Source organism: Falco peregrinus, chromosome 8 (assembly GCF_023634155.1).
Source record: "Falco peregrinus isolate bFalPer1 chromosome 8, bFalPer1.pri, whole genome shotgun sequence".
Lineage (NCBI taxonomy): Eukaryota > Metazoa > Chordata > Aves > Falconiformes > Falconidae > Falco > Falco peregrinus.
The window spans coordinates 17087773-17105645 of NC_073728.1; the positions used below are offsets into that span (position 1 = coordinate 17087773).

Below are 17873 nucleotides of genomic sequence, written 5' to 3' on the forward strand. Positions count from 1 at the left end.
AACAAATTGAACACACAGTGCCTAGTTCCGCTGTGCTCTACTTCTCTTTTTCACAGAATTCATCCAGCTAATAAAATTATATTAAGTAGCCCGTACTTACCTTGACATCCAGTGTGTTGAATAATTTGAAGTCACGGGGTGGAAACGCGTTGGGTATCGTTATCTCCAGGTTTGTATTTGGAGCCATGCTTGGTCCTGCACTTATAACCTTGTGGAGAAGAATGTTATACATTTAAAGGTTTAATTCGTGGTAGCTATTCAAGTAACAAAAATGTATATATGAAGTGTAAGTACAGAAAACTTCACAGAATGGGGTGGCACTTGCATTGTTACGCTGTCATGAAAGTGGATTCTGCTAGGAGTTGTAACATTTTCCTTAATTCATTCTGTAGGCATATTGAACCCTTTGCTTCTCTGAACCAAATAATTAAGTACTGCTAATCTACGATGACTACGCTGAGGTCACACAGACTGCCTTCCAGGGGAATACGCAAAAGGAACTAGGAGAGACTGATGTCTAACTTCTGCTTTTAATCCATTGGAGACAAATCTGATACCTACAAGTCCCTCTTATAAGGAGCTTCTAGTTCCTTTTTCTTATTGTAAGACAATTCCTTTTAAGGTGTTTCTTAATGGAAGAAGCAGCAAGTCAAAACTGCTCTACCACTTTCGTGGTACCTGCTTGTGCTTTTTCTCTGACTGTTCAGCAGAAGATTGTCCAGGCCAAAAAAGTGTTCAAAGTGTGATTAACAGCCACTTCCCATCACTAATGCACAAAAGTTGCTCACCACGCCCTTGTACTCATAAGAAGTTTCCTTACTGACTGTGCAGACTGCTGTTAGATACACTGGAAATCTAAGCATTAACCTTCCAAACAAGGATAATAAGGTATGCAAAGAAAAACTCTTACGTGGAAAGTGAAGTTAATATTCTCCTTCATACACGTAACTGGTGAATCTTTCTCATTTGTTCCATAAACAAACGAAGCTGGTGATACAAATCTACAATGGTTTAGAAGTTGTTAATGAACAGAATTGCTACATATCCTTAGCGTAACTTTCTGCTTCATGCCATCTCCCCTAAGATTGGTTCTAAGAAAGTACCCAAGTTTGCATTTCAGTAAATGTAGGAACACTGAATAGAAGTCCTCTGCCTTTGTACTCTTTCCTTTGTAAAAGGGCAGATGAATCTGAAACAGTCGTAAATCCTCACCCAAAACTATGCTCCATGAATGCCCCACAACAAACGCAGAATATGGTCATTGTTAAGAAAGGGATCTGAGGACCTGCTGTGCTCTTATTAAATATCTTTCTACAAAAAATATTCCAGTTCTTAAAAAGTTACTAGTCTGTAAAGACACAAACTCAAAGCACTATAGGTGTCGCTAGCCTCAACACAGAGCAGTGGAAACAAAATCTTAGAAGTCTAGTGTCAGACTCCAGGACAGCTGTGCCATCTCATTCCCAGGAGTTTTCAGCTACCTCATGCTTCTGCTTAAAAGCTTTGGGAATTTAGAACAGTAACAGGACAAGAGTTCTACGGATGCATAGGTATAGCAGTAGCTGACTTACCCATGAGCATTTAACTCAATCTCATATTTTAGAGGTACAGCTAAAGTTAGCATGTTATCCAGCAACATGTTCCCATCTTCATTTTTACTATAAAAACACAATGAGAGAAAAATGAGTACTGAAGGCATCATCGTATGCTACGCACTATTTCTACAACCAAATATTAAATAGACCTTTCAGCTTATTAAAACATTTTATTGGTAACAGCATGGCAGGCAGTAAAAAGAACTACAGGCAGAAATTTGCCCATTATTTAAATATCTATTATCTGTTTGTTTGGTTTTTTTTAAATTTCCCTTTCTCTACAGATTTGCAACCAATGTGCTTTCTTGCAATTGTGCTTTGCTGAGTCTTTCCCATGTTCCCTATTCTGATTTCTAAAGCAAGTAGTATTTTTCATTGAGCAGTTTTTATAATACTTTACCAGGTAGCATTAATGATGATGTTGAGGTCATCTTCTGCTCTGGTAAATGAGCTTGCATCCAAGAGGAAACTAAAATCCAGCTGTAGAACAAATAAAATTTTCTTTATATCAAATTATAGTGTGTCTTAACACAGCTAAAGTATTTTATTAAAATAATTTAGGATTTCCTGCTCTAAAAGAATCTGAACGAAGAAAATCCTGGATTTTTGTGGCTTCTACTCCCTTTGTATTGACCTAACACATCTGTTCATGGCCTCAGTCAGCTCACTTGCCTAGGAAGCCAAGCACAATCAGTTGATACATAATACAAACAATGTTGCCCCTTAATGAATGATTCCAGAGAGTGTTTAAGCAACTAATTTTAAAAGTAGCAGAGAGATTCAGTTAACAACATGATAAAAGACATTCGTTGGGAATAAAGGAGAGATACTGAAACCTGACATTTCCTGCACCCCCTTGAAAATCCTCATATTTAGGGTGGTTTTAAAGCCAGGAACTTGAAACTGAGCTTACCTTTGCTTTGTGATCTACATATAAATAACCAACACTGCACACAAGTTTCACGGCATGAATTTCTTTATCGAATACTTCACAATGTATCTGTTTTTCTTCCTAAAATAAAGGACGAATTATTAATGATTAAAATAAAATTGCTTTTTCAGACATTTCAGATTACACGCACACTCTGAAATTGGGTGATTTATATTTCCCTGCACTGGGTGTTGTTATTTCACTGAGGCAAATACACGGAACGTCTGTATCATTCATGACTTCTTTAACATAACCTTGTATCGATTACTGTGTACTGTTAATTCATCTTCTGTTTGCCAGTAGTGGAGCTAAGGTGCATGCACCAGACCCAGACCCAGACCCACTCAAGCTTTAAGCCAGCCTCTGGAAGGCATCAGGGGAATTCTATACAGATAACAGTATTTTAAGAAGGCGGAAAGAGAGAACAATTAGATTTGTGACTTCTTCACAAGGTTATGTATCTGAAAAAGAGCAGATTCGATGACATATTTGTGATCCCTGAAAAACATGATCATCAGACAAGAAGTAGCAGTAACATCCTGAAATAAATTTAGAAAACTTTTTTTTTTCCAGTTGTTACCATCACTTCCTGTTATTGAAATGATTTAAAGCTACCTGTATTGATTAAATTGCACAGGGTTCAGGTAGCTAGAAGTCTGAGAATTTAAAAAGTGGAGTTCTGTCAGCTTTTTTGGGGGGTGGGTGGTGTAGGTTGTCAGTATCTAAAGAAACTCAAAAATCCATTAATTTAATTTGAAAAATATCTGGCTGAAAAATAAAAATATCAAAGGAATATTCTCAGACAGATTTTTTGTTCTTACCGATTCTAAAACTCGGATGAAATAAAGACCTTTGGGGATCTGAATTTGGAGGACAGTTTCATATGCATCATCTCCAGCATTAAGCAGAGAAATGTTCAACAATACAGTCTTCATACTTCCAACAGCGAGGTAAGTTTTCTTATCATAAGGCCTGTAAAAATAATTATCATAATGTAAGTGAAAAGTTATTCTATATACAGCTTGTATGGAAAAAATTTCCTGCACTGTTCTATTAGTTCATTTCATTCAGTTCTGACAAAGCTCAGCTGGAGATCATTCGGAAAGTTTTTACTCAGTCCTGTAACTGAAGGTACTACACCAGTTATATGATGGTCAGCCCCAGTACTGTGCTTTTAAGGCCTGAGGTTATTAATGAGAGAGCAAGAAAATTGCTACCAGAGCAGTCTTGTTTCTGGCTCTTACAAGATGGGTCCTTCCCTGTACACACTAGAATAAAAACGTGCTACTGCTGCAGTATGTTCAGACATTACTTTAAAATTCATTGTTTGTACTCAAACTTATAGGATTGAGTTAATATGAAACGGGTCACAAAGAGGGCAAGTGAGCATGCCTGTCTGGTGATCTGGGTGATGTTCTATAATCATGTTACAAGTACAGACACCCTACGGGGGGCTAGAAGTAAACTTCAGCTTGACGTTAAAGTTTAATTAAGACTTGCAGAAAGGCTTCCTAGAAATAGACATTTATCAGATATTCTGGCTTGAAACCAAAGCATTAGTCACTGAACACCTTTGGGAAAGAAGCTGGCAGTTAGAAAAGCAACAGAAGGTAAAAGTACTGCATAAGCAGATAGTTTCTGAGACAAAAGCGAATTAAAGAAAAACACAATGTTAACATCTCAGTAGCCTGATTAAGTTCAGGTTAAATTTTAAAGTTGTTTTGCTAGTTATATGCTTACGTTCAGTCCTCTTACACACATTAAAGGCAAGTTCATTAACAAGATGCTGTCACCAAGATGCCTCCCAGCTTAACACACAAGTACACAAAAGCACCAGGTGCACATCTGGGACTACAACAAAGCTGAAGTAGAGCTTTTCCCTGGTAATCATATTTCATTCTTCATTAAGAAATGCATGATGCAGACTAGAAATATACAGAGCAGGCCAAAACCTAAGCAATTGAAACAAAACATGATAGCGTGTACCTGAAGAATCACAACTCGGTAAGTAAAGCATCACATTGACACCCCTATTTGATTTCATTCTTTTAAGACTAAAAGTGTTTGCTTTGCTGCTCAAGGATAACAAATGCAATCTGTCTAGCCAAAATAAATCAACGCTTCACAGCTAACTAGTTTTTAATTGAGATTCTAGGGACACAATGTAATTTAAGGTGATACTTCACACTATCAAGATGTTTAGCCTATTTATTTACACTGAAAATCTGCTACTGGTACCTAATGCCAAGCGGGTATGTTGTAATCTGTTTTCCTTTCTTAGAGCTCTGAACTGCTTACAAAACTGCATTGCTCATGTGACAAATGGAAATGCTGCACAGTCTTTCCTTCTGAAAAAGTTCACAACCATTCCGATAAAATAACCTTCAAGCCTAAGAAAATGAAAAAGCTTAAGACTCAGGCTACAGGCCACGCGTTAAAAGGAGGGAGAAAGAGACTAATCTTATTCTGAAATTATGAAGATGAAAAAGCTTCTGCTCAGGATCACATGGGTGTGATTAATCAGCATTACGTGACTGTCACCATCTTGCGGTGTCATTTCAGGTTGTTCACCTAGTATCCTGATCAAAGTAGAATCAACTTTAAACATGATAAATCACACAAGAAAATCCAGGTCACACACAAAATACCTAACTAGCTGAGATTCACAACAGGTACATTTTCTCTTTTTTCCTCACCAACAACCCAGATTTGTTGCTTTGAAGTATAATAGTCAATAAAGGAAAAGGATGAGATGAGATGATAAAATAGAACTTATAATTGAATAATTAAAATCCATTCTGAACAGAAATGATGGTACATGGCTTAAAACTTTCCAAAGATGATGCTAAATAGAAATATATCTCAAAGTATTGCTTGCTGTAATACACATTCTGCAAGACAATAATAACTGTATTGATATACTTTGAAAGTGCATTAATTACCTTACATAATAACAGGATTTAGACATGATACCTAATTGGAAAGAATGGGAAAAATGGAAACATACTAAAGGGCATTATCAAAAAAAATTAGTGATGTAAATGAAAAAAATCACAAAACAAAATTAATTGTGGAAAACGCGAGCTAATTCATGTAGAGAAAAGAAGTCTAAACCTCACATAATACTCAACCATCTGGTGTCTCAATCAGCAGTATAAAACTGAAGATGTAATATTCTTAAGTAAATGAGGAAAAAGAGCCACCTAATTATTTTATAATTGAAACAATAACTATAACAATATCTCAGTACAAAACTGAAGTATCTTCTTTGTACAGTGCAAGAACAGTATCTTCATAAGAGCAGCAGAAATAATTGATAGCTTGTCAATTTAACAGTAGTTACATCTACACATTGAGTACGCATTGTGCACTGTATCTTGGCCCAGTTATATATGAAGTGTAGAATACAAGTTTACCTTTTTGTGAAAAACGCACATCTTATGAGCTATTAAGTCTTATAATTATGCAAGAACAGTTCAATTCTATACATTTCTGTTACATTTCCTGGAAGATTTATGATTTCAAAATATTCTTAACTAAACACAGCTTTACTTCCCCTATTTTCTCAGGGAGTCCATAGTCTACTTTTGCAAATTAATGTTCTTTACATACAAAAGATTAAGGAATAATTTACATAAAATCTTTATTGACCCTCTTTCAAAACACGAAAGCCACATTATACATACTTCAGAAAAGCAACTTTTCCAGAAACTCTCAGGTCAGCAGAACAATTTTCTTGGGAGCAAAATCTTGCAAAAACAAACTATAAATGACAAATAAAAAAAAAGAAAGCACTTTAGTGTGTCATACATATTATAGTGAGTAAAAGTATTTCTAAAGAAAGAAACCTACCACCTTGTTACCAAGTATCTGGAATTGGCTAATGGCTTTTGCTCCTAAAAACAATTCAATCAGGCCATTTTCCAAACATGTTCTGTGCACCCAGAATAACGATGGAGAGGCTTTCCAGGTTCAGTCTCTCACAGTTAAACCAGCGGGTATATGTTCAGTTGATTTTTTAATAGTCGTACATAAAAAAGGCAGAGTCTTTCAGAGGACCCAGAACTGAGGTCTCTGCAGTCTCTCCAATGATACAGCACATTAACTTTTGCAAGAGAGTTTCATTACACAGACTTTAGTTACCATACTGTTCGTAAGGTTTGATGAGACTAGACACCGTGAGTTGCATGTGTCCGTGCCTTGGTTATCAGTATGCTACAGAGCACATATATGTCACTATGTTCAACAACACCCTCTTCCTCTCTGCGGTTTCTAAAACAAAATTCTGAATTAAGATGAAACGGAAAAGCATGCCATTTAAAAGGAGCTTTTAAGTATCTCAGATTTCTGATAGTCAGCTGTATCTGAATTACATGAAGCTTACTGTTTGTGAGAAGTCATAATATGTTTATGACCATTTGGTAGTTAAAAATTCATAGAATCCTGACATTTGCTTAAGTCAGAGTAAAAGTCTATTAACTCTTAAGGGTTTTCTTTGAAGAAAAGTTACTTTCATACTCATTTAAGGATACAGAATACACTCTCTTTTTCCCCACAGACTATGTGTTTGAAGACACAAAGCAATACCTTCACAGAACTAATATTTCAGCAACATGTTTGAAACACTTCAAGATTAATACCAACACTATATTGTGCATTTACCACAGAATTAATCTTAAAGAGCAATTTTATACTGGAAAGTGACTCATCCTGTGTAGTTTTTTTAAAAGACTGAATATTTCAAAGAGTGAATTTCATACCTGTGTGTTCTGAGGTATGTAACATTATATATTCTTGCAAGTTCCCTGCACATACCTCTTTTTTTAAAAAAATATAATCATAATACAAATTGTATAACAGTTCTGCAGAGATTTATTTTTTAGCATGCTGGTTTATTAATTAAGGTCAAGGCACTAGATGCTGGTCTGGAAAATGCATTCCTTCACATGCTATAGATGTGTGAAGCTTTTTTTAACTGAAGATTAAAACGTGAGCATTTACTTACTGCATTTGAAAAAAGAGAACTCATACACTAACCTTGCTTTTTAGAACATCTTTTTCTTTCCTCTGTTGAAGAACAGGTTGAAGTGGTGAAAATTCTTGAGCATTTCTTTTCTGTAGAATGTGATGCCCCAGATGATAACTTGCTTCAACATGTACAGGAGTCAAGATATCCCTTACATCTTTCTACGAAAATTTGAAACCTAATGAGTTAATCATATAAGACAAGACATGTATGCTTATGTTTTAAAGATTATAAGGCTCCCTAGAACTAACTTAACCAGGAATACTTATTTTTTTAACATATAAGTTAATTTCATATGCCATATGGCTCATGTACTTTTCTGGATATCTTTGTCGCTAAACGAGGTAATCAGAAACACAAAAGCATAGTACATTCAATGACAGCATCAGGTATTTCAGAATGGAAGATTCTATTACTAAAAGAAGTCTTAGTGAACCTATTTCTGTCAATAATACCGCCTTACACACCTATGAAATACTGTGCTGCCCAAATAGAAAATTAGGCAAAAATTGGCTAAAATGGAGAAAGTTAACCCGTGGGATAATTCCAGGCAAAACTCATGGGTATTTCTGTATGAAATGAAAAGGAGTTATCCCACGCACCACTAAATCAGGTCATGACTGCATTTTATTTTTCTGTCTCTATTTCCTATTCTGTGTTAAAAAGATTAAACTCCTCAATAAATGACCATTTTGTACATGAAATTGGCTGTGTAGGAATGTTGCAGATCACAGCCCAAACTACCTACTTGTGAAAACTGAACAGCTTGAAGCACCAAGTACTAACAATAGCAAACCTGATAAAATTATTCCCAAAGTGTAGGAGAGAGACAGGCACTGATTGTCCCTCCACATGTCCACTACTATAATTCTTATCTGCAAGCTTGCTGTGGCCAAATCACATATTATCTAGCTCATAATAATCTTCCACAAGGTCTTCTCTGCATCTGCTTTATATTACTTCTATTAGACTAATTAGCTATTAATTAGTCTTTACTCAAAATACATAAAACATAGATCATCTCTTGCAAGGACTGTACTTGACAGACATTCACACTTGCTTAACTTCAGGAGCTTTGTACAAGTACAGACACCTCAGTGGGTGGAAGGAGATGCTTATAACGCTATTAATTAAAGAATTAGAAAGAAAACTGAATTATATGGAAGAAAAAATACTAATGATAGACTATAGGAAGTGATGAGCCAAATCATATCCTTCCTCCTACACAAATACCTGCTGATGCTGGTGCAGCAATCTGTACAAGGTCGGTTGTCAGCCAGATCTCTCTCAGCTTACAAAACTCTTATAAGTAAGTGGCAATTTGCCATTGCTTCTGTAAGTAACATTCACTTAAGTGCAAATACCAGTTGAGATGCATCTGGGCAATTTTCCAGTAGATAACATAAGCTTTCCTTTCTACCCTGAAGCTTTATTGTGAAGAATTGGCTTCTAATGGTGTCATAAACAAAAAATAAGTAAAAGGATAGAAAAAGAAAAATACATGCAAGACTCTTTCCCTGCAGGTTTTTGTGTAGCTGGAGAAAACTGAGTCTGTTTCCCAGCCTCTGTGCAGGACCAGCTCCAGTCATCATCCTAATAGATGTTTGTTTCAAAAAGTCACAGAATTGCTACCTCGAGGATTTTAAAATAATGGACTGGTTTGCCTAGCCTTTTCTTTATTACACTTGTTTCCCTTTACATCTAAATATTCCCTGTTGTTAGCATTTCTTTAAAAAATTATTTCACCCCTTAGATAAGGTCTTACAGGAGATTAGTCAATTTTTTCCGAGTTCAATAAAACATGGTTTCCCTGTGTCCACTAGTTTTTATTGTTTGATTGTGGTTTAGGACTTCCAGTTCTTCCCATTTATTCTCCAAAATTTTTGTTACAACAGGCAAGCTTCTAAGATATTTGATAAACTGAATCACTTATTCTCTCTTGTCCAGTGAATGGCCTTAAAAATATTATACCCTCCCGGCTGCAGTTGCTTTTACTTTCAAGACAGGTCCCTCACTCATCCCTCAGAGGGATACATCAAACATGAATGCAACACTTCACTTTCTCCAGGGCAACAGCGACGTTAAGACTACTTAACGTCTTAACTACTTATCTATTGCAACTAGGATCTCACTGACTAGATTCTTACGAACTTATTTTCAAGTCAAGTACTATCCTCAGTTTCAAAGGAAGGTTGCCACAGGATCAAACTCTACTTCTGAAGAAACCAACAGCCAACTTCCTCCTGCTGAGCAGCTGGTACCATCTCTGTTACTGGTGTTGACACAGACCTCCTGGGCTAGCTGGCACCTTGCAGGTCTCCAACAGCCTCCTGCCGAATGCCCATTTGCCCTGGAAGCACTTATGCCTGTCTTCTCCTCTGAAGCACTTCCACCAGCAGATTCTTTTTACAACAAAGTTGTCTCCAGTCCTTCACAGACAGAGAACTGTAACCACGTTCGCTACTAATCTGGTCCAGGATTCAGGCTGATATGTCCAGGAGAAAGACCTGTCTGTGCAGGCTTCACTTTCGTGAGCAGAGGAGTAGAGAGATCACTTCCTCAGCACGGTGCACTTTCTTCATCATATTGTTCAGCTCTAAATTCATTCATGGAACTCTCGCAAGCGCTTTTCCTACCCTATTTCCACCTCTTGATTCTCTGAGTATTCCCCTTTGTGAGTGCTGCATCCTTTGGAGGAAAAAAGTCAAACAATTCCAAGCAAGCGTTCTTCTTCTCACCCTGCTAGTTTTTGGCTCCTTACAACAAACTCACAAACCAGCCAACACTACAAACGTCGAACCACAAACTCTCTTGTAACAATCATCTTCATTTCACTTCCTATGGATCAGGAATGGGTTCTTTTCTTACCAGGTGAGTCTACCTCATCTACTCATAGTAAAAAAGGGGACCAAGACCATACACATATTATCTGAAATAGTTACAAATAAAAAAACCCATAATAAATGTTTTCTCTGTGTAATTACAAGTTTAAAGATTTTGCATTATGGAGTACGTAAGAAAGTTCCATCAGAAATGTTCAGCAGAAAATATATGTTATACTGTATCTTCTTGGTTGCTCCAAACCACCCCAAGTCAACCATAAAAAATGGGTGAAAAAGTGTCAAGAGTGCTCATGTCCTACTTCACCACTGTGTTTATTATTATTATGCACATTCTCACCAACATGAGATGGCGGACCCACTCACTTCCCCACAGAAAGCTGAGAAAGCATCAAAATTAAAATACATTACCTGTGGCAGTTACAAACACAAAGATCTTACTTCCAAAATGATGTCATGCAATTGTAAACAAACAGGTTCTTTTGCAGCAGGTGTGCTTTTCGAAGAAGAACAAAGGATTTACAGGGCAATACATATTGAAAATTACATTACCCTCATAAATGCTAGATGATCTTTGCAGGAAGTATTCTTGCTGTATATCTTTACATTCCCTGAGACTGTATCAGATGTTCCATTGGAAGAAAAATAAAATCTTGCTTGTGTATCCACTTTTCTGTTCACATCAACACTCAAATTATAAAGCAGTACTGCCAAATAAAACCCAAGAAAAATAAAAGTTACAAAACTTTAAGGGATAAAATTTTCATGAAATTATGATAGAAATTACTTCTTCTGACTCACTTCCTTAAGTATATTCCAAAATATCCATTTTGAAATGCTGCGCCTAAAAATTCTCTGACATAAATCCATACCTAACGAAAGCTTCTAGCCCTCTGAAAATTGATTGCATCATGACTGGTCCCTGATACATGCTTTTACATCAAGGACAGTTTTGTCGAGTCGTATTTATAGTTTTCTACCAGAATCTATTTAAAGAAAACCTGCTTCAGTTACTTAGAGGGCTGACATAAAATTTCAACAAACAGGTAAGTCAACAGACACTGACAAATATTATTTAACTTCACAGGTTTTTTTCCATTTAAGTTAGCATGAATTGCTATGATAACAAATTTCAAATAAGTTTCAGACCATCACGGATCTAGTACTTTTTAAGCTCTGCCAAAAGTTGAGTCAGGGTATCTAGAATTTCCTGTAATCTTTCCTATTTTAGTTGAAAAGTTTAATATACAAATTCAGCAAGGGTAATCCAGTCCAACTGCTCATCTTTCACAACAAGCATGAATTTCAAAAGATCTGAACTTGGAACTTCACAGTTCATTGTTGAATGTGTTCTTCATAATGTGTTCCTGAAGGATACTGTATACTCTCATACAGAAGATGTAAGCAATTTAATTTTACCCGTCACGTATTTGCAGGGCTGTTTGCGGTTTACATAGAGAACGTGACAGGAAAGTTAAAAGCACCCAGGCAATACAGTCAAATTTAGACAGTGAATTATTTAAAATAAGCTCACCATGAATACTCCCTCCAATAGATATTGCTTCAAGCCATACCAGTTTTTGCCAAAAACAAAATATGCATTATATAAAATAAAATACAAGATGTATTTTTCAGTAATTGTGATGGGACTCCCTCTCTTTGACATCATGTTCCACAATGGTCTTTACGATCCATGGCTTTATGAAGGGAACGTCTTTTCTATATTGCTAAGCAGAAGACTGCATCCTACAGCACTCCCCTATGGTTTGGTCCATGTCTGGGAGGACTGCTTTTAAAGGACATCTGAATATCATGCTGAATAATCCATTTGATTCTACATTAAGAAAAGACACTCACAGCCCATTAATTCCTACCTAATTGCAAAGCAACAACCCGACATTTGCATGTGGAAAGTTCAGACAATTTGACAAGACACTCCTGTTGGGCCCTGTGCAAAACAGAATATGGTCCCTGGACAACTACGTAAATGAAAGCATTCACAGAATAAGTGCACTCTATTTCTTTGTCAATCCTAACAGCATGCTACCTCATTTAAAAACCTATCAAAATGACAGATTATGATGATGCTATGAAAGGCACCATCTAAAATGGCACCATTACAACGTAGTTCAAAAGTATGAGTGTGAATCAAATCACACCACTGTTAGGTAAGGTAATTCAGGTACCGGAATTATCCTATCTATGATGGTACTGTTTTAGTACCGCTGCAAAACCCACGTGAAGATACTACTAAGTGGTTGTGCACAGCCTCAGCTAAACTACTTAGCGTCACAACCCAGCTAGCTAGCTAAAAATTGGTCTTTGTCTAAACTTGTTACCATCAAAACTTTAGATTACATCGTTGATGCAATAGACAACTTGGAGTTCTACTACCTTCATCCTCACAGTACCTCACCTTTTTAACGTGACTATCTCTTTGAGGCCATGTAACTCTGGTTACACGTGTAACAGGGATGTGCTGTTATTCTAAACTGAATACAAGTGTAATGGCTCGATGTTATAGGGTAATTATGAGCTTAAAAAAATTCCATTTTTTTAATTTTTCATTTTATACTGAACTCAGAATAATGGTCCGCTAAATGGCAACAGCATTAGTCTGTAAATAGGTGCATTTAAAATTAATACATATACTAGAATTTTTTCCAGGTAGCTTACCAATATAACCAGGTACCTCTCGTCCTGTATAGGTAAAGCATATCTTCAAATTCATACAGATGGAAGGCTGGTCATTTTCCATGCAGTTCAAATTAGTTCGATTTATTGAATTAGGATGTTTTAAAGAAGCTTCAACAATTATCACTGGTTTTGTTCTAAAAATGGAAAAAAGTGGCTGTTCACAAAACACTTCAGATACAGCTTATAGAATCTCTGCAGAATCTAACAATTTCTGATGGAATCTATTTTTATATTTTATAATTATAATTTTTTAAGCTATCTGCACTTTTCAGAATCCAAATAGCTGTATGCACATTATTTGTTGGCTCAAGAAGTTTTAGAATGGTATTTTCTTTTTCTTAAAGGCATTTACTTAAATGTTTCAGTTGTAGAGCATTCTAGAGCCTAATGACTGAAGTTCAAGACACCCAAGAAAAATACCATGAGGTTAAAATATACTACTGAGTTTTATTAAATTGCATTTAAAAATACAGTTAAATTGTATGGTCTTTAAAAGCACTGAAGTGTAGCGCACTCACCTCAGCACCACAGCAGAATCCGAGAGAAACGCACCAACTGCTACATCTGTACAAAAAATTAGATCAATAATCATAATTTGTCTATAGGAATTACTCCTCAGGTACAAGCATTTTGTAGCATATTCACCTTTTGGACAGCATTAAAACACCATTTGCCCTTTATTTATTAGGAGGCATATGCTAATGATATTCAAAGGTGTTCTCTGTCTAGGAGATGATTCCTCAAATATTGCCCACTTTCCGTTAACACTGCGTGCTAATTTGCTGGACTTGCAGATATTGGTAATGTGACAATTTGATTTCTAGTCCACATTTCAAAGGCTGATACTGAAAGATGAGTTAGCTAAATAGGAGGTACTTGCCTTCTTTTTAATCCAAATATTCAATATTGCTATACACGTGCACATATACATAAGCAATTCAGTTATATGTAACTGTTATATATGTATGGAATTACACATATAGATAGAAAAAACATATTAAATTTATTCCAAACTGAAAAATATTAATGCAATAAGGCAAAAAATACACACCGTATATATACCTCTCAAATGAGGTAGCAAAAGTGAACTGTCAAATGAGTAGAGATGTAAGGCTCTGAGGATGTGACTCCCAAATCAGTAAACAACAGGTGACCTGACAGCAGACTACTTGTACACCACTTCTTAGCCCAGCATTACAGATTAACCTGGGTAACTTTTTCTGTTGACATAGCCAGAGCATACAACATGTAATTCATGAAAACTTTCTGCTTTTACACCCACAGGGGCACAACAGGCAACAACACCTGACCTGGCAGAACACCTATCTGCAAAATGTCAATATATTTTGACAATATGTATAAAACAATGAGTATATACTTGGAACCAGCTAAGCTGTTTTGCACCAAATTAGCACTTCTGTGTCATGCACACAAGAACTCCACAACAGCCTTAATCCACTGCTGTGAGCCCTGAGTCAGGTTAATGTAATGTTCACACAGACTGAGAGTCAAGGAACTCGGTGACTCCTGGCAAAATCCAGACTATGTGAAGACCAGTAAGATTTTTAGGTTAGCATGCTAGTCTTGACAACAAACATGCTTCCAGTGCCCAAACTAGCTCACTGTGACATTAGCAGATGAGATGGCTGACGTAAAAATTAAAATTATATTTTTCTTCCTCTTGTGCACTACAATCTTACTATTATATCCTTCTCAGTCCTTAAATAATAGAGGACTCTGAAAACTGACTGCTTGGCCTCAGGTTTACATCTTTTTTTTTTTTTCCTTCCCAAAATGCAAGATGTGACATGTCATCATAACAACAAATTTTGCTTCTCTTAAAAGTAACAAGTAGTACAACTCTTCTATATAAATCTCTACTCTTTGAAAAATGAAAAATAAACAGAATTGTTTAATCTACCTTGATAACCATTGTTATCTGCATCAACACCACTTGCTATGGATTGTCCAAACATGCTTAAAGAATTACTGACTTGATGTCCTTGTATTCTCTGAGGAGGAAAAAACCAGAAGACAAAATTATTCTTGGAAAGCTACTCTTTGAGTTACAGTTTCCAATGAAAAATGTTAGCACAACCACCCTGCTGCTGAAGGCAGTTACATGCTTACCTGTGAAAGTATACCTCTGAAAATAATATTCCTCAATTACTGCAAATGTTATATCCCATAAACCCTATCTGACTGGAAATCACAGACTATGTAAAAAATTTCTGAAGTCTTTTAAAGTACCCCAGATGGTCTTAGCATTAAAGGGAAAACCCTCTCAAATTTAAACTCAAGGATTTTCTGCATTTATTATTTTTCATTGAAAAAGTGTACCTGTGAAAATGACGGTGTTATTCCATCTTCCCTGCCATTATATATATAAATAACCCCTTTTAGATTATCTTCTTGTGGAGCCCCAATTGCTACATCTGTGGAAAAACAATTTAACAGAAATCAGTTGACTAGGACACAAGGAAGAGTTAAAGATATCCAAGTTGTGATGCATGCAATGCCAGACCAAGTTTACATGAATGAACTGAAAGTGCTGAAGATAGATATAAAACAAATGGGAACAGTACAAACCAGCTCAGAAATCTGACCCAATGCCTTAAGTACTATGTTTCTGGAAAACAAGGACCAAATACAGCAGTTCTGCTCAAGACAAAGTCTGTTCATACCAATACCGACTTTGACCCTTAAGAGGTTATCATGGAGAATAGCCAAATTATCACGGTTTTCTAAAAAAAAAAATAAAATAATAAAAAGTGCCTTGTATTTATGGAACTATGATGATTTTCTTGCATTCTGCTATTCCCACATGGATTAAATCACACAAGGTACTCTGCCACCTGAAAAGAACCATTTATTCTTCTATGAAATGTGCTCAGCATCTGATAACAGGCTTAAACAGGCATTTAACAAGAAAATGAAGGTATCTTGTTTGTACGAAGGGGTATGTTTTATGCCTAGAAGATTTAATCCCAGATGGGTGTGGTGACACACAACAAACCAACCCACCCACCCTCAATAGCCCTTACCAAAAAGCTCCATGGTTCAAATAGCTGGAGGTTATTAACCAAAACGTGGAGGGAGGGAGGGAGAGAGGGAGGGGGAGACTAATTACATCATCTGGAAAGTCACTAGTACAAATTAGTAATTGTAAACTTTCGTTTGCAAGTAAGCAAAACTGAACCATCTGCAAATCGGAAATACTGTATGCTGCACCAAACCAAAATCACAAGAAAAGAAGCGCTCTGACGATCTAGCTTTCCTGAACAATTCTCTGATTGAATCCATATTGATTAAATCCATACTTTGGTGTCTAAAGCACATAAAATATGTTATGTCTCTCTATTGGTGAGATGAAAATAGGACAGTCAAGTTGTGTTAATTAAAATTACTCATATGTTCTTAAGGAGGTCAGATTCTACAACACGCACACCACTATCTTCACAGGGCTGATACTGATGGTTTAGATCATTGAAGAAGTTGTCTCTGCTGGGCTTTTTTATTACTTACTACAGACAAATGGTTTCTAACACCCCATTTCTCTTTATATTTTTCTTCCAGCTGTTTTTCTTACAAGATTTCTTTTCCTACCACCACTCCCAGTACTGCCTCCACTTTTCAACGTTTTTGCTCCCTTCAAAAGCCAATCCACTTGTTTGCTCTGCCTCCCCCTGCAGTTTTAGAATGCCCATTTGACATTGCGTCTCATACACCTACATTGCTTTGCTGCTATTGGTTTGATTTTATTGCTCTGTTCCTCAGCCCTACAATTTGTACATGGATTTCCTTTACAGTTTGCAAATGCTTGGGGGCAAAACCTGAAAACTTGTTTATAAAATTGTGAAGGTAATGCAAAACAGGAGAAACAAGATTTAACAACAGTTGGAGGAACAGATACCAAAGGGGTGGGGTGTAGGTTGGAAAACACTACTTTAAGGAAAAGGAAACCAGATAACAAAAGAATGACCATTCCAAGCTTTGCAGGTTACGGAACAGGACCAAGAACACAAAGCAAAGAGAAGAGTGAAAGGAGAACCCTGGATCATAGCTGCAAATAAAATGGGTAATTCAGAAGTATGAAGAGAGATATGGCCAGGGTAAAGATGCAGCCCAGAAAAAGCTGACAGCTCTTGCACAAAGGATATTAGCTCCCTGCATACAGTCCAGGTTTTGATGATGGAAAAACTGAAACCATCTATGAATTTTTTAACAGCAGAAAACATCTGTCACGTTTTTATCCTGTCCCTATGCCTGTCCTTCTGCTGAAGGGGAGCACATGCCACTGTTTCAGACAGGAATACTGGCCATTCCTATTTGCTCGAAAACACGACAAGATGAATGAAGCACTGGGCCGCATCCCTTCTGCTTGTCTTCAGACTAGCTGGAGGCCTCCCAGTTGGCTGTGTTTTGGCAGGCTACCTGGACAGCTGGTGAATGGTCTTAGAAGGAAAGAAGCTGAGAGCAGTAAACCATAGGGCTTTCTGCAGCAAATAGATTTCAGGCAGTCTGACTGGAAGCAGAAGGGAAGTAGAAGGTTGTGTGAGTCATTCTAGGTGTTATGACACATCTTACATCCTTTCATCTGTTTTCTGTAACTAAAATACCTTTTATCTCCAACTTTCACATGGCATTCTCTTTTTGGTCTCTATTACTTTAATGCTCATTATGGAAGTTAGACAAAAGTCTAGAGACTGAATGTCTCTGCCCTCTGAGCTGCTTCCACCCAAACAACATCAGTGGAAACTTCCACACATATCTCACCATATTTA

The 17873-nt window shown here is 36.6% G+C and overlaps 1 protein-coding gene across 1 annotated transcript in view; it reads right to left on the bottom strand.

Moving 5' to 3' along the window:
• The window catches only part of ITGA4 (integrin subunit alpha 4), a 40147-nt gene that overhangs the window by 5735 nt on the left and 16539 nt on the right, over positions 1-17873 (bottom strand). Inside the window, exons 11-23 of the mRNA XM_055811534.1 lie at positions 15430-15524; positions 15011-15101; positions 13608-13653; positions 13069-13223; positions 10945-11099; positions 7564-7713; positions 6213-6289; positions 3348-3498; positions 2509-2607; positions 1996-2075; positions 1572-1658; positions 911-1001; positions 101-208 (exon numbers count right to left, since the gene is read on the bottom strand). Of these exons, the coding sequence (XP_055667509.1) occupies positions 101-208; positions 911-1001; positions 1572-1658; positions 1996-2075; positions 2509-2607; positions 3348-3498; positions 6213-6289; positions 7564-7713; positions 10945-11099; positions 13069-13223; positions 13608-13653; positions 15011-15101; positions 15430-15524 (1385 nt within the window). The remainder of the gene's footprint in view (positions 1-100; positions 209-910; positions 1002-1571; positions 1659-1995; positions 2076-2508; positions 2608-3347; positions 3499-6212; positions 6290-7563; positions 7714-10944; positions 11100-13068; positions 13224-13607; positions 13654-15010; positions 15102-15429; positions 15525-17873) is intronic.